The 26,400-nt window shown below is 34.1% G+C and overlaps 1 protein-coding gene across 2 annotated transcripts in view; it reads left to right on the top strand.

Moving 5' to 3' along the window:
• ZDHHC17 (zinc finger DHHC-type palmitoyltransferase 17) overlaps positions 1-26,400 on the top strand; it is a 91,583-nt gene that overhangs the window by 46,048 nt on the left and 19,135 nt on the right. For both annotated transcript variants that reach the window (XM_049627440.1, XM_049627441.1), the window contains 5 exons: positions 2,350-2,414; positions 3,055-3,217; positions 11,007-11,132; positions 22,737-22,879; positions 24,214-24,314. In XM_049627440.1, the coding sequence (XP_049483397.1) occupies positions 2,350-2,414; positions 3,055-3,217; positions 11,007-11,132; positions 22,737-22,879; positions 24,214-24,314 (598 nt within the window). The remainder of the gene's footprint in view (positions 1-2,349; positions 2,415-3,054; positions 3,218-11,006; positions 11,133-22,736; positions 22,880-24,213; positions 24,315-26,400) is intronic.

Consider the following 26,400-nt stretch of genomic DNA (forward strand, 5'->3'; position numbering starts at 1 on the left):
GGAATCCCCATAAGCTTTTGATCTGGGCTTGTTAATTCTTCCTAATAGAGAATACCCATACGTCCAGGCTGAACTTGGAAAAGAAGTACCAAGTTTTAAATCCTGATCCAAAGAAAGAAAAGGTTGAATTTCATTTTTCTTTTAGTACTCTATAGATGTGGCATTATTTTACATTTTTAATTTCACTTATATTTTTTAATACTGTCACTTCTTTAAAAGGATAGGAAAAGACAACTAAGAAGGAAGAAGAAACTAAAGAATTTACATGTCTGTCTTACTTGGACATCAAATTTAGTAGAGCTATCTTGAAATTAGGACAGTGAAAGAAGTAAAATAAGTTACAGTGCTTGACTCATATAAGAAACAAGGAAACTTGTCATTTCTGAGAAGATTTTCGTAAAGATTTTTATTGAAAAAAAAATCGGTGTGTATATTGGAAGTATCGAATGAGGTTACATAGGACATTCCCACCCACATTTAACATGAATCCAGAAATGGATTTATAATGGATAAGGCATGCCATTTGATTACAGTATTTACTACGAGGGACAAAACTGATGATATCCAAGGATGAGTCTAGTTTGTCTAATGTACTATTTCCTCAACATTTTTTCTGCCTCAATACCCTTGAAAATGTTCACATTTGAGGCATATTCCCTCGGTATCAGTGGCTCAAGAGAATTGCTGCATAGAGTTTTAAAGTGTTTTGCAGTATACTCGACTATGACTCTGTCCTCTCTGCATGACTGGTATACTAGATAACACAGCTTGGATTACAGCTGCTACTTTTATATAATCCAGAATTGGGCGATGGGGAAGGGAAGAAGAGGAAACTTAGTATCTGTTGAATGTCTGTTATATTCTAGGCTATAGAGTGCTTTACACACATGGGTGTTATATGTATAACACATAGCCTGTTATATTCTAGGCTGTAGGTGCTTTACACACATTGTTCCATTTAATCATCACAGGGTTCTTAGGAAGCCATTATATATTCACGTTTTTAAATGAGGAAGCTGAAGCTCAGAGAATTAAAGTGATTTTGCCAGTCTTCTAGCTAGTAAGTGGTAGAGCTAAGAATTCAAAACCATGTCTGTCTAAAAGCCTATGCCTTTCCCAAACAAATAGGTAGAGAAACATGTCTTTTCACTTCACAAATGGTTTTTGATCACTTCACAAATGGTTTCACTCTGCTGGGCACTGAGAATACAAAGATGAATTTTATAACAATTTTAATCCTCAAAGAACTTCTCTTTAGCTAATGGGACAAATACCTCAGGCATAGAGGATAATTAGTCCAGGTTGGAGTTAGGAGAGATAATTTTAGAGAAGTGAAACTGATAGAATCCCTGATACATCAGGATGTCTTGAAAGGAGATTTAAGTAACTAGGGAAGAGTTTTGGTTAAAGAAATCATAGTTTTAATTCTAATTTGTCAAAAAACTAAGCAAAAGGGGGGGGGAAGTACCATTAGGAAAGCAAAAAGTTGGGTAGGAGAAATAAAATAATCACTATTTTGCTGGGAATAGTATTCATATACATTTGTAATAATGTAAATATCAAATATTTATAGAACCAAAAATACAGTAGATCTCTTGAAAGAATAGAAAGGTGCATATTTGTTATGGGGCAGGAAGAGTAAAAAATTCTCATTTTGCATACCGAAGAGTCTCAGAAGATAATGCCTAAAACTGAAAAATCAAAAAGTAGTAATTCATGCATCTTACTTTAAGATGTGGAGGGTAAATACCAAAGTAATGAGCTAAAAGAGGTGAAAATAGTGGGGAGAAAGGCAGAGAACAGCTTTATCACCACAAACTTTGCAAAGTTATTTGACTCTAAAAATATACGTGCATACCAATAAAATAAAAAGGAAGCGGACTTTTTTTGAGTTTATTGAAAAGATAGGTCTTTTTATTCTTTGTTTTGAAATGACTAGAAGTAAACAGGGTTTCGTTATTCCTTCTTATCACGAATTTGTATAAATAAGTTTTTTGGACACTTAAATCATTTAACTTCTCATTTGTGGATGAAAGATGAAGAGTAGGTCAGGATCTTTAAATGCAAAACATTGAAAGGCTGATTAAAGCATCTGAAAAGGGAAATCTATAAATATATGATAATTAAATACATATTTAATGTTTTGTCAATTAAATATATGCCCATTAATTAAAATATTTAGTGACAATAGGTGGTTTTATTTTAAAGTTAGAAAAAGTTTCATAAATGACCCTTGATTGAAGAGTGTTATATTGGCTTTTCCTGTGACATGCAAATTAGATTTTTCAAGTAAGTTTTGTAGGAACTTAGAAATTTTTACTGTCTTACTTTTTTCTTTTTATTTATTAGGATGTAGATATGATGGATCAGAATGGAATGACACCTTTAATGTGGGCAGCTTATAGAACACATAGGTATGTAACCATCATAAAATATTTATTCAGATCATTGTCAGCATAATAAAATGTAAAATAAATGATGGGAAAAGGCAGTTAATGTTCTATTTGCTAATATTTAAAATTCTTATTATGAGTACATAGTGTATGACAATTACCTTTTTGAATGTTTGAATCTTTGTGCTTACCTTGACCTTGGTAGTTACGGTATCCTTAATCTATTCCTCTTTTAGCAGTTTTTAAGAATGAAAGATGTTACCTTATTTTTAAAAATGATTTTTTTCACATTATTTGTATATTGACAAGGTTGATATATTAATTAGTAAGTAGCTTGAAAATATTTTTGGAACAATCCAGATTTTAATTAAAAAATTTAATTGTTTAATTATGTAGGTATTAAGACCTCAATCCCTAATGAAAAACAGAAAATGTCAGGACCACGTATGCCCTCTCTTGGAACTTTGTATAGGTGTTGCACATATTTAATCCTTCAGATTAGAATATTGTCTCATTACTGATTATAAGGTTGAGTATAGGTTAGAATGGAAGTGTTCCAAAATGGGATGCAAATGCAACCACGATCAGTTTAGTATCTGTAATGATTTCTATAATTGAAATTAGGGTTGTTGTTGTTGTTTTTTTTTTTTTTCCTTTTCAGTGTGGATCCAACTAGATTGCTTTTAACATTCAATGTTTCAGTTAACCTTGGTGACAAGTATCACAAAAACACTGCTCTGCATTGGGCAGTACTAGCAGGGAATACCACAGTCATTAGTCTTCTTCTGGAAGCTGGGGCTAATGTTGATGCCCAGAATATCAAGGTAAAAATACCCTGTATTGATTATGTTATGTGAAATGTTGTTAAGATCTCAATTCCTCAATAAAAAACTAGATTTTTTCACAGACTGTCAAAGATGGAAGAAACGTCTTATTTAAGCTCACACCCTTTGCTTCCATGCAAGAATTTGTTTTGAAAGATTTGTTTATTTACTTTTGTCTTGTAGTATTGAAGTAATTGCCAGATTTTGATGGCCTTTTCATTTGTGAATTCTTTCTTTTGAAAATTAAATTACATAACCCATATCTTCATAGGTGAAGGGAATAATTTTCTGGTTTCTTTAAGAAGACCAGTACAAAGAATCACATGTTTGTAGTTAAACCACATTATGCATAATAACTTTCAGTGATTCTTTGCCTTGTAATTGTCTTGTTTTAAAGATCAGGACCTTTACAGATTTATTAAATGTAAATACCTCTCCCGTGGATGTTTGGCCTGATCCAGGAAAAGTATACAAGAGTATCTAAGAGCAAAGCACAATTAATTAACATTTGCATTCTGAACATTTAGAAATTTGCAGACATTTCATGAGTAGTTGAAAGACAGTTCTGTTAGTAGTCTTAAATTTTGGTTAACCATTTTTATTTTTAAAGCTTCAGGATCCACCATGTTGTTTGGCACCATTCTTTCTGTGAAATGACTTTAAACTTTGAAACATCATCTTTCAATAATGTGAATTCATAAATAACGTTGTGCCCTTTGACAAGTGTTCTTTAATTTTGACTATAAACCATAATACTTTTGGAGTCAGATCTCTTAAATTTTTAAGGGAGATGTGCTAATTAAATTTGAAAGACATTTGAGCCACACAATATTCTGAAATGGCAATCAAAAAGTAGGTTATCTCCTGCTGGATCAGGGCATCTAATTATGTTCCATTGAATAGTTCTTTCTGTATTCAATTACTCTGAGGTTAAACTGCTAAAATAATATAGCTTAGACTAGCTGTATGGAGCCTAATTTACTTAAAATTTTAACCAATTTTTAAAAATGAGTTTAATTAAAAGTACTTAGTTAAAAGTAGATATCAAATATCTTGTTGGAAACTATAAGAAATTGAGAAAAAGTTTCTTTCTTTCTTTTTTAAATTTCAGGTCTTTCTGTCTTTCCCCAAAGTGATCAGAATGGCTGACTATCTGACAATAAAATATTGAAAGAGGAAAGTCAGCATATCATAGGGCCTGACACATGATGGGCACTGTAAATATTTTCTGACAGACTGAAGATTTATGTAGTCTTGAGCTTTACCTCTAAGCTAGTTTTTCTGACACTCTGCTATTATACCTCCCTGCCACTTCTGAAGTTATAGAGAGAAAAGTTTGCTTTTTGAAATGTTTTTTTTAATTTAATTTAATTTTTTAAAAAAAGTTTACTTATTTATTTTGTAAAAGAGAGAGAGCACCAGTGGGATAGGGGCAGAGAGAGAGAGATGAGAGAGAATCTCAAGCAGTCTCTGTGCTGTGAGCACAGAGCCCAAAATGGGGCTTGATCTCACAAACCATGATATCAGACCTGAGCTGAAACCAAGAGTCAACACTTAACCTACTGAGCTACTGAGGTGTCCCCCAAATGTCCTTAAATAGGAAGCTCAGAAACATTTTTAACACTATGATTAGTAAATTGGGCTAACCTCAAGGCCTAAAGGACAGGAAAGGAAGAGTTTGACTAAGGCTAATATCCCCATATGAAAAAATTAGTGAGTTTACCTTATGTTTATATCTGTATTGCTTTAGAGCATTGTTTCTCTTCTGTTTGGTACTGGACAGCCATTCTTTCTTTCTTTCTTTCTTTTTTAATGTTTATTTATTTTGAGAGAGAGAGGCACAGGGGAGGGGCAGAAGGAGAAGAAAGGCGAGAGAATCCCAAGCCAGGCTCTGTGCTGTCAGTGCAGAGCCTGATGTGGGGCTCACGAACTGCGAGATTATGACCTGAGCCAAAATCAAAACTCAGATGCTTAACCGACTGAGACACCCAGGCAGGTGCCCGCCCCCTGGACAGCCATTCTTAAAGTGATCATGCCCCAGGAATATATTTCAAAATATTTCATGTTACATTATTAAAAAGATAGAACCAATTTTAACAGTAATTGAAATTACAATAATACTAAAAATTGTGATAACATGACTGAACAGTTCTGGAATTTGAAGCTAGTAGTATGTATTTTTAGACCATTTAAGAGTATATTTTTTATACATATAGACTTTTGGATAACTTCACTTGGATCATGATCTTTAAGTCTTTGAAGTGTAGATTGTAAACTTAATGTCTTTTCAAATAAATAGTGAGCCCTTGCACTTCGCATTAACCATTGCATAAAGATGAGATTATTTATGTATGTACGTATGTATGTATATTTTTGAGAGAGCAAGTGTAAGTGAGCGAGGGACAGTGAGAGAGAGAGAGAGAGAGAGAGAGAGAGAATCCCACAAGGGGCAGAGAGAGAGAAAGAGTGTGGAGCCTGAAGCAGGGCTTGAGCTCACCTGAAGCGGGGCTCAAGCTCACTTGATTGAACTCACAAGCCATGAGATCATGACCTGAGCTGAAATCAGATGCTTAACCGACTGAGCCACCCAGGTGCCCCATAAGCTTTTTTTTTTTTTTTAAAGAGAGCATGCGCAAGCATGGGAGGGGCAGAGAGAGAGAGAGACAGACAGACAGACAGAGAATGAATTCCAAGCAGGCTCCACACTGCCAGCGTGGAGCCCCATGCAGGACTTGATCTTGTGACTGTGAGATTGTAACCTGAGCCAAATCAAGAGTCAGACAATTAACTGACTAAGCCACCCAGGCGCCCCAACCATTGCATAAACTTTTATTAGACTTAGTAAAAGAAATAATCTGTAATGAATTTCAACAGAAAGGTAATGGTAAGAGAGATATTTGAAATGATGTAAATAATTTGAACCTTATAATTTTAATGGTTTGTAGGTTCAGGCATGTGAATTATTTGGTACCAAGATAAGATAAAGCTTGAATGTAGCTTTCTTAACTAGTGCAGTCCAGCGTCTACAGTGTAAAATAATTATTGTGCCTGTAGAACTTTTATTTAAATTCATGTTTGGTTTTTTTATTTTTATTAATGTTTTAATTTTATCTGACTTGTATAAGCAGGATTGGCTATTGACAAAAAGAAGTTAGTTTGAAATGTAGTTCCCTGATAGCTTCTGGAGTTACATCATCATCATCATCATCATCATTATCATTATCATTGTTATTATTATTTAAAATTTTTCTAAATTAAGGTATAGTTGGCATGCAGCATTTTACTAGTTTCAGGTGTACAGTGTAACCTGAACCTGTCAGGAGATGACCACAACAGGTCCAATCAGCATCTGTCACAAAACTTTGTTTTCTCTTGTGACTGGAACTCTGAAGATTTGCAGTCTTAGCAACTTTCAGATATATAATACAGTAGTATTTATTTTTGAGACAGAGAGAGACAGAGCATGAGTGGAGGAGGGGGAGAGAGAGAGAAAGAGACACAGAATCTGAAGCAGGCTCCAGGCTCTCAGCTGTCAGCGCAGAGCCTGAGGCAGAGCTCGAACTCACGAGCTGTGAGATCATGACCTGAGCTCAAGTCAGACGCTTAACCGACTGAGCCACCCAGGCGCCCCTACAATACAGGAGCATTAACTGTAGTCGCCATGCTGTACATTACATCCTCAGGACTTAACTTATTTTAAAAATGGAAGTTATTGTTAACTTTCAGCTCCCTTCACCTATTTCACCCACCCCCAACCCCTGCTTCTGGGAACCACTGGTCTGTTCTCTGTATCAGTTAACTTGGTTTCGTTTTATTTGTTTTATTTTTTAGATTACAGATATAAGTGAGATCATGCAGTATTTATCTTTTTGTGACTTATTTGGAGTGACATTATTTTTAAAGGAAATAAAGTTTAAGGAGTTGCTTCAGTTGCTCAGGGAACACTTACACTTTCAGAGGAAAACTAATCTTTTTATCCACACTGGTGGAAAAGTAGATTTTTGTTTTAAAATGCACTTTTTGTGGAATTAAAAAGATGAAGTATCAGATGCTTTTTCTGCTTGAATCTGGCATTCCAGATTCCGTATGCTGAAGTCTAGTCACCACCTTCTAATGGAAACCATTCATTCATTCATTCATTCATTCATTTAACAAATATCAGTGCTTGGGAGTCCAGGTGTTTAAGATAGATGAAGTCTGTATTCTCTCAGAATTTACATTGTATTAAGAAAATAGACAATAAGTAAAAACACATGCATATGCATCCTCATAGGCAAATGTGGTACAGTGATGAGGGATGAAGGGGCCACATGAGGTGAGAATGACTTGTGAATACCTCTGAGGAGATGACATTGCTTTCAGACTTGTCTGATAAAGGGATCAATTATGCAAAGACATGTGAGGAAGAAACTGCATGTAGATGAGCCTGCAAGTGCAAGTCCCAAGGTCAGGAGTAAGCTTGCCCTGTTAGAGGTGCAGCAAATGACAGCCTGGACTGAATGCAGTGAGCACGGGAATGCAGTCACTGAGGAAGGCAGGTGCCAGATCGTGCAAGGCCATGATAAGGTACTTTGTGTTCTCAGTTACGAGAAGCAGTTTGGGAGGATTTACATAGGCTGGCTTTATAATCTTTGTGTTTTAAGTATTTTTAAAAGACTACTTTGGTTGCTGATGGAGAATGCATTGAAGAATTAAAAAAAATGGAGGGGATGGGTAAAGATCAGTTAGGCTATTGTAATAAACCAGGCAGGTGATGTTAGTTTAGCCTACAATTGTAGGAATAGCAATGGAGAGCAATGAATGGATTTGGAAATGATAGTTTAGAGTAGAAATGAAAATGATAGTTTAGAGTAGATTAGATATGAGGATGAAAAGAAATATTGATGACTTAGATTTTGGTTTGAATAACTGTCTTGTGATATATTGAGGTTGTGAAGACTGAAGGAGGAAGACTTTCTTGGGGTGAGGGTGGTAAGAATATTATAATTTGAGGTGTGGTGCCTTTTAGCTATGTGGAATAGCAAGCAAATTAAGTAAACTTAAGTTGATATGAATGTCAACAGGGGAAAAATTAATTAATTGAAAACAACGTAGATTCTTTGTCCAGGAATTTGACAAAGTTGATTTATACCTGTATATTTTTCCATTTTTCATTTCGAGAGCTAAGAAAGAGACTAATTGATAATCATGAATTATAACAAAAAAGATATAGTCTGCAAATCTGGCTGTAATAGCTAATAAAAGTTGTACTTTTCAAAGAATATGAAAAATTATACTTTGTGTTATAGTTATAAAAATATTGATCCTTTTTCTTCTAAAATAGCTTTTCTAATTAAAATTAAATTTAAGTTTCTTAGAAATCTGTCTTTATATTATTTACCCTTATAAATTAGTTATTTGAATAAAAAATTCAATTCTTTTAATATGTAAATACATGATTTTTTTTTCAAAATAAGGTAACTTTAAAATGACTATTTTGATCCTTAGAAGGATCAGGAGTGGTCATATACTCTAGATTAGAAATTCTTAATCTGGGACTTACTAGTGAATTTTGGTTAGAGGGTGAGCCCATGAACCCCTGAAATCGTTACCAAAAAATTACTTGCATCAGTGCTTTTTGGGGAGAAGGTCAATGGCTTTCATGAAATATGACTCAAAAGAATTTAAGAACCGTGGCCCCAGATAATAGTTACATGGAATAAATCCAGTCTTGTTAAATGATAACAATAAGGAAGGGAAAAATGATTTGGGATACTAAGGATTTTTTTAAAGTGACCTATGCAGTAATCCCTTTTTATTACAGCATCTCATTTGTGAATTTTTAAAAAATAATATTTTACCCTCTCCCACGTGTTTTGGTTATACAGATAAATTTAGATGAATTGAGTTTTGGGAGGACAATTAATCTCCGAGTGCTGCCCAAGCATTTATCATTTTTCTTTCTAAAATTATCAAACAGCATAATTTTTACCTTGTGCGGGCTGTAAGATTACTGAGCTTTGTTAATATATATATGGAAAAAATCTTATGTGGTTTCTTGACATGAGATAAGATACTTTTTTCTAAAAATAGTTTTTATTACCTCTTAAGTAACTGCCCTAGATGGTCTCCAAACAAGAATTTTCCTAGTTTTAACAGTGAAATTCAACCTCAGGCAAAAAGTGATTTTCTCCTTTCCACCTTCCATAGTGTTTATCTCACCAAAACCTTTGAAATATTTCTTTTATTACCAGTTACATAGTCTATAAACACTCCATGACTCTTGTTGTTATTGCTCTTGTTATTATAATTTACTGTTTGGGCTGACACATGGAGTAATCAAATATAGACTTGACTTAGAACCCTGGTTTTAGTATCATTCTTTAAATTAATTGCTTGTTTATTTTACCAGCTGAATAAAAACTATACAAAAGCAGTCAGAAGACTAGAGGAATAGTTGAAAGATTTCTTAAAGCTCCCTCCATCTTTTTATCTAGGCAATCCTTAGGTGTCACATGGCCCTCTAGTGGAAGGGATGCTCAGCTGGACCGAGGCAACAGCAGGATATTCTCTGGGAATTGTTACCCAAGGGATTGCTTTTATTCAGGTAATCTTTATAGTTTGGATTAATTAGCTGGTTCTTACAACTTAGGTGATAGAAGTTTTGAATAGGTAAGGAGGTATTTTACAGTAAATATTCCTATTTGTGGAAGACTCACCTAGCTTAAGCCCGTGCCTTATTAAATACTATTGATCTTTTATTAAAGGATTGGTTGGGCATTTTGTTGTTATTGTTGTATTGTTACAGTTGTTGCCACTGGTGGTAGTGCTGTGTTTTGTTTGCTTTTTATTTTTTAGTGTTTTTTTGTTTCATAGAGTGTACTTTATACTTGATAAATAATCATCCCTCATAAGTAAAGCTCTCCAAGGCTCCTTATTCTTTTGTTTTTATCTAGTTTTTCACAAAATTTCAGTATTTTCCTTTTTTAAGTAATTTTGAATATTCATCTATACATTCTTAAAATTTTGGCAGACACAATTTTTCACTTTACTTTTATATTTAAAGTAGATAAATAGTGTAGAATATTAAAAAGAATAGAAATGTAGGTGTCTCACTAATGAGAAAGAAGATTTGAAATTAACAAGGGCAAAAAGAAGCATAGATCTAGAGTTGGGGGCGCTTATATCTTGTTTCTTCCTTTAAAACATACTAGTTTCATTCACTTCTACTCTTTGGCATTCTTCTTCTTGAGATTAAAAGCTACAGGTCCACAACTTGAGTTTCACTATTTTTTGTTACTGTTCTCATTCTCTTTGGAAATTTCTGGATGTGTGAATGAATTTAAGATGATAGTACAACAGTAGGAGAAATAGAAGTTGACTTTTCTTCTTCTTCCCTATTCTCTTCAGACCTTTGTCATTATTGAAATTAAACTGAGAGGTTTCTGGCAATTTAGTATTCTAGTAGGATGTTTTGTAGTAATAAGTATTACTAATAAAACAAAGATATGAAATAACCGATAACTTGATAGCCTCTGATCCAGCAGGTGCTGAAATACCTACTTTTTGATGTACTTTAATATAAGCCAAAACGCAAGCAAAAATAGAATGTATAGAATAAGATGAGTAAATACTCTTACTGATTGTACCTTGAATGGGAGAGCATAAGTAATATGTAATGGTTTAGATTCTTTTAGTATTTGACTTTGCCTGATGTCAAAACAGTGTTAGTGAACTAATTGTTCAGTCAGTTTATTTTTATGGGAGTGCTTTAAAAGTTTTTTAAATATGAATTTCTTCTACTTATCAGGGTGAATCAGCACTTGATTTGGCAAAGCAGAGAAAGAACGTGTGGATGATCAACCATTTGCAAGAGGCGAGACAGGCAAAAGGATATGACAATCCGTCCTTCCTTAGAAAGCTCAAAGCTGATAAGGTAAATTCATGACTGAAGTTTTTCAGTATATAATCTTTTTAAGTAAAATTCATAGGCATACCTTCTTACCTGAGCATTTATAGTTTTTAATTTTGCCATTGACCAGTGTGGCTAATTTGTCAATCATCAAAGGTGAATAGCATTAAGCCTTGAGTACCATTTTATTGTAGGCTGTTCTGGTGGTAATACTATTTACTTAAAGTTAATGTTGATCTATGTGTTATCACAACAGAATGACAAGTTTTGGACAAAGAGAAAAGTAAAAGCATGCCTCATTTATTTATAGTTCAGACTTCCTTAATGCATTAAAAATTCATTGGTCCATTACTTAGACATGAGAAGAGTTAGATTTATAGTTTATAAACTTGCCTTTTTTCAACCCCACAGTTGAGAATAATGAGCAATTTTTGCATGTTGTATTACCTCTTTCATTTTACTACTAGATATGATATAGAGAATGGTTATTTTTTTATTTTCTTTGATTTTGCTCTGTCCTCTAGGATTTAGAGCAGTTTTTCTCAACATAGCAAACAAAGGCTGAGGTCTCATAATAACTAAGCTTGTAACAAAAGAGTCTTATATTACTTTGGAAAGTCCCATAATCTTTATGCTTTCATTTGTTTAGTGTAAATATTATAAAGGATTTTTAAAAAATACATTGTCAGATGAAAATGACTTTGTAAATTCTAGATGTTTATTAATATATAGTTACTTATTATAGCAATAATGAACTAGATGCCAGGTTTATGTGTTTGGATGTGATTTCTTTTATTTTTTAATTTTATTAAAAAGATGTATTTACTTATTTATTTATTTTTAATTTATTTTTTTAATTTACATCCAAGTTAGCATATAGTGCAACAATGATTTCAGGAGTAGATTCCTTAATGCTCCTTACCCATATAGCCCATACCCCCTCCCATAACCCCTCCAGCAACTCTCTGTTTTTTCTCTATATTTAAGAGTCTCTTATATGTTTTGTCCCCCTCCCTGTTTTCATATTATTTTTGCTTCCTTTCCCTTATGTTCATCTATTTTGTATCTTAAAGTCCTCATATGAGTGAAGTCATATATATGTTTTTCTCTAATTTTGCTTAGCATAATACCCTCTAGTTCCATCCATGTAGTTGCAAATGGCAAAATTTCCTTCTTTTTTGATTGCCAAGTAATACTCCATTTGTGTGTGTGTGTGTGTGTGTGTGTGTGCGTGTGTGTGTATTGTGTGCGTATGTATATGTGTGTGCGTATGTATATATACGCAAACATATACATACGCACACACCACATCTTTATCCATTCATCCACTGATGGACATTTGGGCTCTTTCCATACTTTGGCTATTGTTGATAGAGCTGTTATAAACATTGGGGTGCATGTGCTCCTTCGAAACAGCACACCTGTATCCTTTAGATAAATACCTCAGTAGTGCAATTGCTGGGTTGTAGAGTAGTTCTATTTTTAATTTTTTGAGGAACCTCCATCCTGTTTCCCAGAGTGGCTGCACCAGTTTGCATTCCCACCAGCGATGCAAAAGAGATCCTCTTTCTCTGCATCCTCACCAACATCTGTCGTTGCCTGAGTTGTTAATGTTAGCCATTCTGACAAGTGTGAGGTGGTATCTCATTGTAGTTTTGATTTGTATTTTCTTGATGATGAGTGATGTTGAGCATTTTCTCGTGTGTCAGTTGGGCATCTGGATGTCTTCTTTGGAGAAGTGTATTCATGTCTTTTGCCCATTTCTTCACTGGTTATGTGTTTGGGTGTTGAGTTTGAAAAGTTTTTTGTAGATTTTAGATACTAACCTTTTATCTGATATGTTGTTTGCATATATCTGCTCCCATTCTGTCAGTTGCCTTTTAGTTTTGCTGATTGTTTCCTTCCCAGTGCAGAAGCTTTTTATTTTGATGAGGTCCCTCCCAATAGTTCCTTTTTGCTTTTGTTTCCCTTGCTTCTGGAGATATGTTGAGTAAGAAGTTACTGCGGCCAAGGTCAAAGAGATTTTTGCCTGCTTTCTCCTCAAGGATTTTGATGGCTTCCTGTCTTACATTTAGGTTTTTCATCCATTTTGAGTTTATTTTTGTGTAAATTTTTTTCAATGTTTATTTATTTACTTTTAAAAAAAATTTTTTTTTCAACGTTTTTTATTTATTTTTGAGACAGAGAGAGACAGAGCATGAACGTGGGAGGGGCAGAGAGAGAGGGAGACACAGAATCGGAAGCAGGCTCCAGGCTCTGAGCCATCAGCCCAGAGCCCGACGCGGGGCTCGAACTCACGGACTGCGAGATCGTGACCTGAGCTGAAGTCGGACGCTTAACTGACTGAGCCACCCAGGCGCCCCGAATGTTTATTTATTTTTAAGAGAGAGAGAGACAGAGTGCAAGCGGGGAAGGGGCAGAGAGAGGGGAGACACAGAATCTGGAGCAGGCTCCAGGCTCTGAGCTGTCAGCATAGAGCATGATGCAGGGCTCGAACCCACCGATTGCGAGATCATGACCTGAGCTGAAGTGAGACACTTAACCTTCTGAGCCACCCAGGCACCCCTAATTTCTTTCAAAAAAGAGAGAACAGTTTAGCACAGTTTTATTAATGTTTGTATATTAGTGGGATCAGTTCAGAAATTGAATATTCCTGTTTTTGTTTTTGTTGTTTTTTTTTTTTTGCTTTAGTATTTGTAAATACACTACATTTTTAAAAAAGATTACTCAATAAAAATATATGATGGTTGAGGGCTTTGTGAAACGAAGTATTTGTAATTATGTAGATTGTTGTCTTTTCCTCCTATTAGAAATATTTAAGTCATAAACATGACTTGATTTGCTGTTCTGTACAGTATGTTCTGTATTTAAACAAGAAACAGTGGCATGTAGGATTCAGTAGTATTTTTCTAAAAATAAGTAAGTCATCCCAAAGGGGGAAAAATATTTTTGGACGGTGCTAGTAGATTAGATAGATGCAGAGAAAATCTTGATATCAGAAAACTGTTTTAAAAGTTGTTGGATTTTTTTATATGTTTTTTAATGTTTATTTTTTTTGAGAGAGAGAAAGAGCGCGTGCATGCATGAGTGGGGAAGGAGCAGAGAGAGAGAGAGAGAGAGGGAGACATAGAATCCAAAGCAGCTCCAGGTTCTGAGCTGTCAGCACAGAGCCTGGCATAGGGCTTGAACCCACAGACTGTGAGATCATGACCTGAGCCAAAGTTGGCCATTTAACCAACTGAGCCACCCAGGTACCCCAAGAGTTCTTGGATTTTTAAGGTTAGAAAGTTTTAGGCAGATTTATGGCTAAATAAATGCTTAACAATAAGTTAGAGGGAAATCTCTATTATTTCTCAACACTTAAAAACCCATGATCCCTTTTGTTAACAATGGTAATCTCACATATTGTCCTCTTTAATATTGTTTATTGATATATATGAAAATAAATCTGGGAAGATGGAGTAGATATTCTTTTCTCTATACTTCTCCACTAAGTATAACTGCAAAACCTGGACATTATGTACAAAATATTTAAATGTAGGAAGATTCTGGGAGATGGAGAGAAAAAGGCAGAGTGGTCAGGGAGCTCAGGACCTGAAGAATGACATAGTGGTTAGTTTCCTGTGTTTTGTTTTATTTTGTTTTTTTTTTGCCTCAAATATCCCAAAAGTGGAGCTGACAAAGCCAACAACCTAGAATCACAAATGAATACAGACAAAAAGTCTCTAGCAAAATCCTCCTGTTTAGCCAAAGAACCACAAAAGAGGCAGCTTAACAAGATAGAGATTTTTAGAAAATAAATTTCTGCCACAGCTAAATATTGCAAAAAAACTGTGGCTCCATCCCAAATCATACCAACAAAGACCATCAGACTTCCACCCTTACCAGGCTGTAATGAGCTGTCCCATCTTATCTCCTGGGATGGTGTCAGAGAAGGCTAAATAAAGATTTGGCACTTTCACCCCCACTGGTCGTTAATGAGGTCCCATCCCCTGCTCTATCAGGGAAGACCACAGAGGAAACAATAATGAGGCACTTCTAACCCTCCCAGCCAGGGAGGTATAAGTAGAGGTATAGTGAGAGTTGGAAGTTCCACCTTTGCCCAACAGTAATTAGGAGCCCCCCCTTCTCGGGTGTCAGTGGAGTCCAAGTTGAGATCTGAGCTTCATTCACATCACCTGGCAGTATTGGGAAGGTGCATCACTCCCTCCTTCCGCCATGCTGCATCAGAGGAATCCATCTAAAAGAAAAGGTTTAATAAGATCCAGTGTCTGATAATACCCAAAATCCAAAATGTTGTCCAGGTTTCAAAGGAAAATCACTCATCATACCAATAACCAAGAAGATCTGAAACTGATAAAAAGAGAATCAAGTAGGTACCAACAACATGATGACAGAGATGTTAGAATTATCTGACACAATATTTCAAAACAGCCATTAAAAAGACTTCAGTGAATAATTATGAACATGCTTGAAACAAAGGAAAAATAGTCTCAGCAAAGAAATAGAAATATAGAAATAGAATATACAGAAGAACCAAATGGAAATTTTAAAACTGAAAATTACAATAACCAAATGTACAAAACTCAGTGAATGGGCTCAGCAGCAGAATAGAGGGGAGAGAGGAAAGAATCTGTGACCTTGAAGATAGAACAATAAAAATTATACATTCTGAATGACAAAAGGGAATAAATTGAAAAAAATGAACAGAGCCTAAGGAACCTGTGGTTATAACAGAGTATCTGATATTGATATGTTTGGTGTCCCAGAAGAAGAAGAGCAGGAGGGTGGAACTAAAAAAGTACTCAAAAGATATGATGGCCCATAAAACCCCCAAATTTGTCAAAAGACAGACCTACAGAATAAGAACTGGAACATACCCTAAACAGAATAAACTCAAAGAAATCCTGCCTGAACACATCATAGTCAAAATTCTGGAAACAAAAGACCAAAAAATAAAATTCTTGAAATCCCCTTACCAGCAGAGGTGAAACAGTTCAGACGACCCTGGAATTCTTATCAGAAACCATAGAGGCCAGAAGAAACTGGCACACATTTTTCATGTGCTGAATGGAAAGAACTGTCAACCCAGAATCCAGTATCCAGTAAAAATATCTTTCAGGAATGAAGGAGAAATCATCACCTTCCTCAGATAAAGGAAAACTAAGAAAATTTGTTACCAGCAGACCTACCCTAGAAGAATGGCTAAGAGAAGTTCTTTAAACAGAAAGGAAATGAAAAAAAATTAGAAAAAAAAAAAAAAAAGGAAATGATAAAAGATCTTGCAATATAAGATCATGATAAGCCAAATTATGGGTAAATACCATGGACTTCTCATCTCATACCTTCTAAATTATGTTTGATGATGGAGCAAAAATTATAATACTGCTTGATGTGTATCTAAATGTGGGTAAAGAACATATGTGAGACAACTTATAATCAGGGGTGGGTAGAGAGGCATAAAGGCAAGTAAAGTTTCCACATTTCTCTTGAACTGGTAAAATGATGACACCAGTATATACTGGGATAAGTTATGTTTATATAATACTTAGAGTAACTACTAAAAAAGCTATACAAAGAGATAAACTGAAAAACACTATAGATGAATCAAAATAGAATTCTGAAAAGCTTTCCAGTAACCCACAAGAAGGCAGGAAAAAGAAAACAGAGAAACCATAGAGAAGAAGTAGAAAACAAAAAATAAAATTATAGACAAACACTAGCATATCAGTAATCTCATTACATTAAAATATTCTAATATACCAAGTAAAAGACACATATTGGCTTTCTGTATTATAAAGCATGACCCAACTATGTACTGTCTATAAGAAACTCACTTCACATGTAAGAATATTGGCAAGTTGTTTATATAGGCAGAATGGAAATGATATATGTTACCCTGATATCAAAATCACACAATGGCGCTACAAAAAAAAAAAAAAAGAACTATAAACCAATATCCCTGATGAATATACAGTTGACCCTTGAACAACATGGGTTTAACTGTGTAGGTCCACTTAGATTTTTTTTTTTTTTTTATATAGTACTGTAATGTATTTTCTCTTCCCTAATGATTTTCTTAGTGATATTTCCTTTTCCCTAGTTTACTGTAAGAATATAGTGTATATATAATACATATAACATACAAAATATGTTTAGCCAACTGTTTATGTTACTTGGTAAGACTTCTGGTCAAAATAAAAGGCTGTTGTTAAGTTTTGGGGGAGTCAGATGTTGTATGCAGATTTTTTATTGCATGGGGTTTGGTACCCCTAACCCCTCCATTATTCAGGGTTTAACAGTATACTCAAAAATTTTTAATAAAATGTTGACAAATAGAAGTCATCATTACATAAGAGGACTTATGTACCATGACCAAATTGGGTGTATTATAGGAATGCAAGGCTCATTTATTTATTTAAAACAATTTTTTCAATGTTTATTTATTTTTGAGAGAGAGAGAGAGACAGAGTGAGAGCAGGGAAGGGGCAGAGAGGGAGGGAGACACAGAATCCAAAGCAGGCTCCAGGCTCTGAGCTGTCAGCACAGAGCCCAACGTGGGGCTTGAACTCATGGACCGCGAGATCACGATTTAAGCTAAAGTCAGACACTTAACTGACTGAAGCACCCAGGCGTCCCTGCAAGACTCACTTAATATTCAAAATTATTCAGTGTAATCTACCATATTAACAAAGAAGAAAAATCTCATAATTATATCCATGCAGAAAAAGCATTTGATAAAGTCAATGTCTGTTTATGGTAACACTCTCAAGAGAACTACAAATAGAGGAAAATTTCCTGAACTTTATAAAGGACATTTCTAAAACCTTCAGCTAATATCATACTTACTTGTGAAAGACTGATTTCCCAGTAAGATCAAGGACAAGGCAAGGATATCCCTCTTACTGTTTTTTATTCAACTTAGGGCTGGAAATTCTAGCTAGTGAAATAAAGCAAGAAAAGGAAATTAAAAGGCATATAGTTCGGAAAGGAAAAAAAAATTGTCCCTATTTGTGGTTGACATGACTGTCAGTATAGAAAATCCCAAGGAATCTGTAAAGTAAACCCCTAGAACTAATAATTTAGTGAGTCACAGGGTATAATCTATTTTATTTCTAAAAACTTTTTTAATGTTTATTTGTTTTTGAGAGAGAAAGACAGAGCATGAACAAGGGAGGGTCAGAGAGAGGGGGACACAGAATCCAAAGCAGGCTCCAGGCTCTGAGCTGTCAGCGCAGAGCCCAACGCAGGGCTCGAACTCACGGACTGAGATCATGACCTGAGCTGAAGTCGGATGCTTAACCAACTGAGCCATCCACGTGCCCCCTATTTTATTCTATATACTGTAATAAACATGCAGACACCAACATTAATACAGTATTACTTAGAATTGCACAAAACAATTGGGTACTTAAGTGTAAATCTAACCACACACATAAAATAACTATATACTGAAAGTTTTTTTAAATGCCAATGAAAGAAATCAAAGGTGATCTAAATAAATGGAGAGATATACTGTGTTCTTAAAATGGGGGGTGTCTGGGTAGCTGAGTTGGTTAAGTGTCTGACTCTTGACCTCAGCTCAGGTCTTGATCTCAGGGGTCATGAGTTCAAGCCCTGTGTTGCGCTTTGTGCTGGATGGGAAACCTATTTAAAAAGAATATGTAAATTTTTAAATAGTAAATATGTCAGTTGTGCCCAAATTGTTATACAAATTTCATGTAATTAAAAAATTCCAGCAAGATTTTTTTGTCTATATAGCCAAGATTATTCTATACAGAAAGGCAATAGATCTAGGATAGCTAAGACAATTTTGAACCAAAAGAATCATTCTGTGCAATTTTAAGACCTGCTATATATCTATAGTAATCAGGACTGTGTGGTATGCTTAGAGGAACAAATTCCAAGATCAGTGAAAGAGAATAGAGACCCCAGAAATAGAACCACAGAGATATATGCCCATCGACTTGATAGAAGTGCAAAAACAATTCAGTGGAGAAAATAAAACCTTTCCAACAAATGATGCTAGAGCATTTGGACCTGTATAAACAAAAAAATAAAATAAACCTCTACTCAGACCTCACACTGTATAAAAAAGTTAACTCAAGGGGCTCCTGGGTGGCTCAGTCAGTTAAGCGTCCGCCTTCGGTTCAGGTCATGATCTCACGGTCCATGAGTTCGAGCCCCACGTTGGGCTTTGTGTTGACAGCTCAGAGCCTGGAGCCTGCTTCAGATTCTGTGTCTCCCTTTTTCTCTGCCCCTCCCCTGCTCATGCTCTGTCTCTCTCAAAAAAAAAGATTAAAAAAATTTTTTTTTCAAAAAAAAAGTTAACTCAAAATGGTTCACAGACTTAAATGTAAAATGCAAAACTATAAAACTTTAGGGCTATGCAAGGAGTTAGACTTCACATGAGAAGTATGATCCATGAAAGTAAAAATTGATCAGTTAGACTTAATTAAAATGAAAAGCTTTTGTCCTATGAAAGACCCTGTTAATTAGGATGAAAAGACAGACTACAGACTAGGAGAAAATATTTGCTAGCCATATATCCAACAAAGGACTAGTTTGCACAATCTATAAAGAATTTTCACAACAATGAAGAAATCAAACAATCCAATTAGAAAGTGGATTAAAGGCAAAAAGATATTTCACCAAAGAAGATATAAAAATGGCAGATAAACACATGAAAAGATGTTCAGTATCATTAGTCATTAGGGAAATGCAAATTAAAACCACAATGACTTACTATCATATACCTATCAGAATAACTAAAGAAGTTGCAGCAACACCAAATGCTGGTGAGGGTACAGAGAGATCACTCCAGATGATTCCTACATTGCTGGTGGGAATGTAAAACAATACGGTACTCTGGAGAACAGTTTGAGAGTTTCTTTTTTAAAAACTTAATATGCATTTACCGTACAACCCAGAAGCTGTACCGTTATGTACACAAAATCCTGTACATAAATGTTTATCGCAGTTCTATTCATAATAGCCCCAAACTGGAAACAACCCCAGAGTCCTTCAGTGGATGAATGGTTAAACTGTGATACATTCATACCATGCAATGTTCTTTAAGAATAAAAAGAAGTGAACTAAGGATATATGCAATAATATGGATCAATGTCTAGACAATTATGTTGAATAAAACTAATCCCATAAGGTTATATACTGTATCATTCCAATTATATAAAATTCTTGAAATGACAAAATTATAGAAATATAGAATAGATTAATGGTTGCCAGAGGTTAATATACAGGTGAAGGTAGAGTAGGAGGGAAGTTGCTCTAAAAGGACAACATGAGCAGTCCTTGTAGTGATGGAAATATTCTGCATCTTAACTGCATCAATGTCAACCTCATGATTATGATATTGTACAAAATATTGTACTATATTTTGCAAAATGTTAGTCTTTGGGGGAACCTGGGTAAAGGGTACTTGGGATCTGTATTATTTATTACAACTGCATGTGAACCTACAGTTGTTTCAAAATTAAATTTAATACAAAAATAGCTTACTGAATTACAGACTCTAGATGGTAGATACACAGGTATTCACCATAAAATTCTTTCAAACTTACTATATATTTGAAAGTTTCCATAATAAAATTCAAGAGAAAATAGATTTTTCATATCTACAAAAGCAGCACATCACCATTACATCTTTTTTTTTTTTAAATATCTTTACAGTATCATAAATAACATGGTAAGTAACGTTTTGGAAAAGAAAAAGACAACTCTGGAAACCCCACACATGGATATTTATCCAAGTGAAATGAACTTACATTCATGCAGAAATCTGTATGCAAATGTTTATAATGGCTTTATTCACAGTCCTCAAATTTGGAAACAACCTTTATCCTTGAGCTGGAGATGGATAAGTAAACTGTAATACATCCTATAATGGAATACTACTCAGCATTAATAAGGAACAAACTGCTGATACACACAACAACATGGGGGAGTGTCAAATGAATTGTTGAAGTGAAGGAAGCCAGACTTAAAAGAGTGCATCAGTATGATTCCATGTATACAACATTCCTGCAAAGGAAAAAACTATAGGGGTAGAAATCAGATTAGTGTTTGTTACGGGCTGGGTCTGGGGGCATAGGTATTTCAGGACTTGATAGAACTGTTCTGTGTCTTAATTTTCATGCTGACATAACTGTGTATATTAATCTAACTTCAGAGTACCCAAGAGAGGGTGAATTTTACTGTATGTAAATTGTATCTTTATTTTTAATAATGAAAAAAATGTAGCTATTGCTGAGGGAGAACGAGTACCTTAAATCAAGGCAAGTTACAGATAATTTTAGAAAATACTTCTTTAAATAACACATCTACTTTCTCTGCCACCAACACCCACCCACACTTAACCATACACCCTGTCCTCCCTAGTTATAAATATTCCCTAGTGTCTTTTTTTTTTTTTTGAGAGAGAGTGAAAGTGTGAATGGGGAAGGGGAGAGAAGGAGAGAGAGAATCTTAAGCAGGCTCCACATGTAGCATGGAGTCTGACACAGGGCTAGATCCCACGACCTTGGGATCATGACCTGAGCCGGTATCAAGAGTCAGACACTCAACCGACTCAGCCACCCAGGCACCCCTTCTCTAATGTCCTGATATAAAATCCATCTGTGTTAGAGATGAAATAACAAATCAGAAGGGTTATTTTACTACAGCATAAAATTAAAACTCTGAAGTTTGTTATTCAAGCTAAAATTGCACACACTATTTAGAAAATGAATTACAGTGGCTAAATTGGGAAAGATATGGCCATTTATTTATATGAAAAAGTATTTATTTCATTAGAGGCCAACAGTATAAACAGGGTGCTACAAAAAATGTAATATCTTAGCTTTCAAAAAGGTAAATAGTGAAGAAAGTAATGTTTATACTTTGACTTTTATTAAATCACAGCTGGAATATCTTAAATTGTTTTGTCACTTAAGGTTACTCCAGAGACTTGATAGCTGCCTATCAACTGTGGTATGTGTTACAAGGAAATAGGTTTTATACTTAGAAGTAGGGACTTTGTAGCAATTAGACTAGTACAAAAATGAAATGGAACTACCTCCAAAGTATTAAGTGCTCTGCTTTGATCTGTGTTCAGGGGCACATACTCTTCCTTCTATAGACTCTAGGACTCTGTAGACTGATTTTGTTTTCTATTTCATTTTAAGGTTTTTCATTTTAAGGTCATTCAAAGTATCTTCTTCAGGCTAAGCATCGGCAGGATTCTTTATCTGTTGTAGCTCTTAGAACATCAAGTTATTCTAGTTGGTCTTATCTCTAGTTATCAGTGGCCTGTTAATGGGGTGGTGTCATCAAGAACTGTTTTCTAGTTTATCCACGTGTTGGCAAGCAGCAAATACTGCTGTCTTCTATTATCTGATATCTAGACCCACTCCTATAATTTATACTCTCATTTTCCACAATTTAACTGCTTTTAAATTGTCTATAGAAGACTGAGACTAGCATCTTGAATAGTGCCTGCGCATAGTAAACATATTTGAATGAATGAATTTCACTTTCTGATGCATGTTTCCACGAAGATAAAAGTGATTCACATTCAGATTACCTGAAACATGCAAACTTTCTGACTAATTGTTTTTTTTTTCTGTGCAGGAATTTCGGCAGAAAGTAATGCTAGGAACTCCTTTCCTAGTTATTTGGCTGGTTGGGTTTATAGCAGACCTAAATATTGATTCTTGGCTCATTAAAGGGCTAATGTATGGTGGCGTTTGGGCTACAGTACAATTTCTTTCAAAGTAAGTGTGTTGTTTTTAACTATGTTTTTATCTGTACATGAAAAGATAGAATTTGGACGCTGCTTTGTAAAATTAATGTTTTGTATGTTTAGAATACTACCTTTATGTAATATATTTCATCTTAATTTAGTGTTAAAGAATTTTGGCAGATTTATATCTGAAATCTTTTAAATTTTTAATGTTGAAATGTTGAAATTCTAGAGGTATATTCAATGACAAACTCTAACATAATTTTTAAGTCTAAGATACAATTTAAAAACATTTCAGTAGAAGTAGGTTGAGTTCGTTGACCTCTAACTAATATACATATTGCTTATTTCTAGGTAATTATAGCTTTAGCTTACCTTTTCATAGGAGTTATATTTTCTTTGGTCATAAGCAATATGCAAGAAGGAGGTTTGATTTTAGTAGTAAGGTACAGTCTGAGCATATGAAGTACGCTCAGCCTTTTTATTTTCTCCTCCCTCTTTTTTCTTTAAAACATTGTGATCTTTCCCTTTTTTTTCTCCTTAGATCTCATTTTCTAAAATTGCCTATTCAGCAAACCTAGACAGTTGTCTATGATCTAGAACTTCCTACCTAATCTCCATTCCTTTAGTACTTTGTTTTCACCTGAATTTCCAACAAAAAAGAAAAAAAGAGTTCTGAAAATAATTCACATAGAGTATGTTAACTCTCAGGAATAGGCTTAATTCTAGGTAATTAATCTCATTTTAGTGTTTCTAGGGGCTCCAAGGGGTCCTATAAATAGGAAGACTTCACACATAGCCTACATGGATAGTTGATCCTGCCTATGTTTAATAAAATTCATTAATACTTTTCCCAAATTCTAAATTCTGTAAATAATGACCTTCAAATCCATTAAATTGGCCAGTTCATTCTGTTTGAAAAGCTGTACTAAAAGCTTAATAGGAGTGTGCAGGTAAGGAGAAATAATGAAACAGAAAAACTTGAGGATTGCTTTGTACTCATTTGTCAAAATTATAATACATCTTTGATGAACAATATGCTAGAGTTACTAACTATACTGAAGTGAATTATTGACTTAAGAGAATAGAAGTAGACTGAAATTCTGAGGCTGAAAAATATCTAGAATAGAATATAATTCTGTTGGTAAATTAGGATCCTCAGAATCTTGCTCACTTATTCAGCTGTGAACTCATTTATTATTGATTACCATGAAAAATGGTCTTGTTATTTAAGCATTCTGGATGTCTGGATTTTGGTTAAACCAGAGTTTACTATGTGGAACATGTGTAATTTTCATTTAAATAAATAATTCCTTTTTACAAGGAAATCTAGAGCTCAAATTTTATAAAACTTGTGTTTTGCAGATCCTTTTTTGATCATTCAATGCATAGTGCATTGCCTCTTGGAATATATTTGGCAACCAAATTTTGGATGTATGTAACATGGTTCTTCTGGTTTTGGAATGATATCCTTTGGTTATAAAGGTCTTATCTAAAGCAAATTTTGTTATTTAAATGAGTGTTTTATAATAATTTAACATTTGGGACTGAACTATCCATGATTTGTTGCAGTAGAACAATATTTCTAGAAAAATAACGTGTGAACCAATGTAAATATTGCTCTTAAATGTTTCATATTTAATAGATTGCTTTTGACAGCCGCTTTTGATAACAATATCAGAAATAATAATAGTAGCTACTATTTAGTATTTGAGTGTTTAAAGGGTATTTTCTTAAATACTTTGTACTCGTTTAGTACACATTCTATATGTTAATATTGTTATCTCCATTTTATACATGAGAAAATTTAGGCTTAAATAGGTTAAGCTGTTATCCTTGCCCAAGGCTACACAGCTAGTCTCTGGTAAGGCTGGGATTGAAACACATACTTGTCTGCTTCTATAACACCTATTCAAAACCTTTACTAAACTGTGATTTTCGTGTTTTATTACCAGACTATGTACTCTAAATATTTTCTTAATATCACAACTTTTTATTTTGTTGTGGAGGATAACAGTTAATTTCCTTTTGCTTTATGAAAAAGCACACAGTGCTGTATCTTCAAATATTTGCTAATTATTTCAATGTAGTATACTTTTACAAAAGTAATATAATCTGAAATTGTAAATGTGTGGGTGCATGTGTGTGTATCAAAGAAATAAGGACAGGGTCACCTTTTGATATTTTTACATAGAAAAAGCTCAATCAGTAAGACAGTCTGTTTTATTAAAATAAAGGCACATGTTTCACAAATGTCTGTACTAAAATCATTTTTTAAAACATTACTATAAAAAATATATAAAGTAGATTTTAAGTAACATGCAGTTTTTGGTGACTTATAGCTATTCTGAACGATTTTAATTACTATCTAGTTTCACTTCACAGTCGTGCATGTTATAACATTGTGTTCTTTTTGTTGTCTGTGTTTTAAACAAAAACAAAATACTGGAAAAAAATGCTTATTTTGAGACTGAGGCACAGTCTTAACGTTTTTACAACGTTATATGATTACTTTCAGAAAGTGGAGTGCTTTTTAAATATTTTTTTAGCGTAAGTATCTTTTGAAATGTTGCCATGTGACAGTTTTCACTAGCTCATTCTGCATTGTACTAAACTTTGACATAAACATTATTCAAGGGTTTATTAACCATTAGAATTATCTTACTGAAATATTTAGTATAAGTAAAATAGATCTTCTTATTTTCATTACCTCATCTATTTTAAATTTATAAAAAGCACTGACCTCTGAAATGACTTTAGTATTCCAGACATACTTTCTAACTTTGTTTCCTAAATTGGACAGTAAATTTTACATCCCGAAAAAAGTCAGATTGACATTTCAGAATAATTTTAGACTGTTGCTGTTCTCTTAATCTGTTGTGCATATAAGTGGAGAAAAGCTGGAAAATTAATAAATTATAAATATTGAAAACTTCATGCCAGAGAGTTTTATGTAGTCTGACTTGAGTTTTTTGTTCCTTTTTTGGAGACGATAAATAGCTATGCAAGTTTCTAAGCTAGGGAGTTGAGAATGTAAGAGGTAGATTTTGAGAGGAAGGTCAGCACAATCAAATCTATTTAACTTGTTCTATTTGAATAATTGTGTCTTTAGAACAGATTGGCATATAGTTCATTTTTTAGATGCACTGAACAAATTGCATATATTTTTCAAATAAAAATTATAGTATGAAAATATCAAGTTTCATACTTGTCTGCACAGGAGTGATGATCATAGTACTGTCTCACAGAAGTCTTGAGCATGAATGTAATAAAGCTTAGGATACCTGACATGTAACAAATGTAAATAAGTACGTGTTATTATCTTCTGCATGACTTTTTGGATCATTGTGTCTGTCTACATCAGTTTTAACTGTGCATTTATGGTTTCTTTTATTCAGATGTTTGTATATGTGTATATGCTACTCATAGAATGTGGAATGAAATCACAAATAACTTTAAATTCTGATTATAAAAAATTGTTTTATACTTATCTATGTTATAAAAGAACCATATCTCTAGACCTTATATGATATTAGAGCTATATTTTTTTCT

This window comes from Panthera uncia, chromosome B4 (genome assembly GCF_023721935.1).
Source record: "Panthera uncia isolate 11264 chromosome B4, Puncia_PCG_1.0, whole genome shotgun sequence".
Classification (NCBI taxonomy): Eukaryota; Metazoa; Chordata; class Mammalia; order Carnivora; family Felidae; genus Panthera; species Panthera uncia.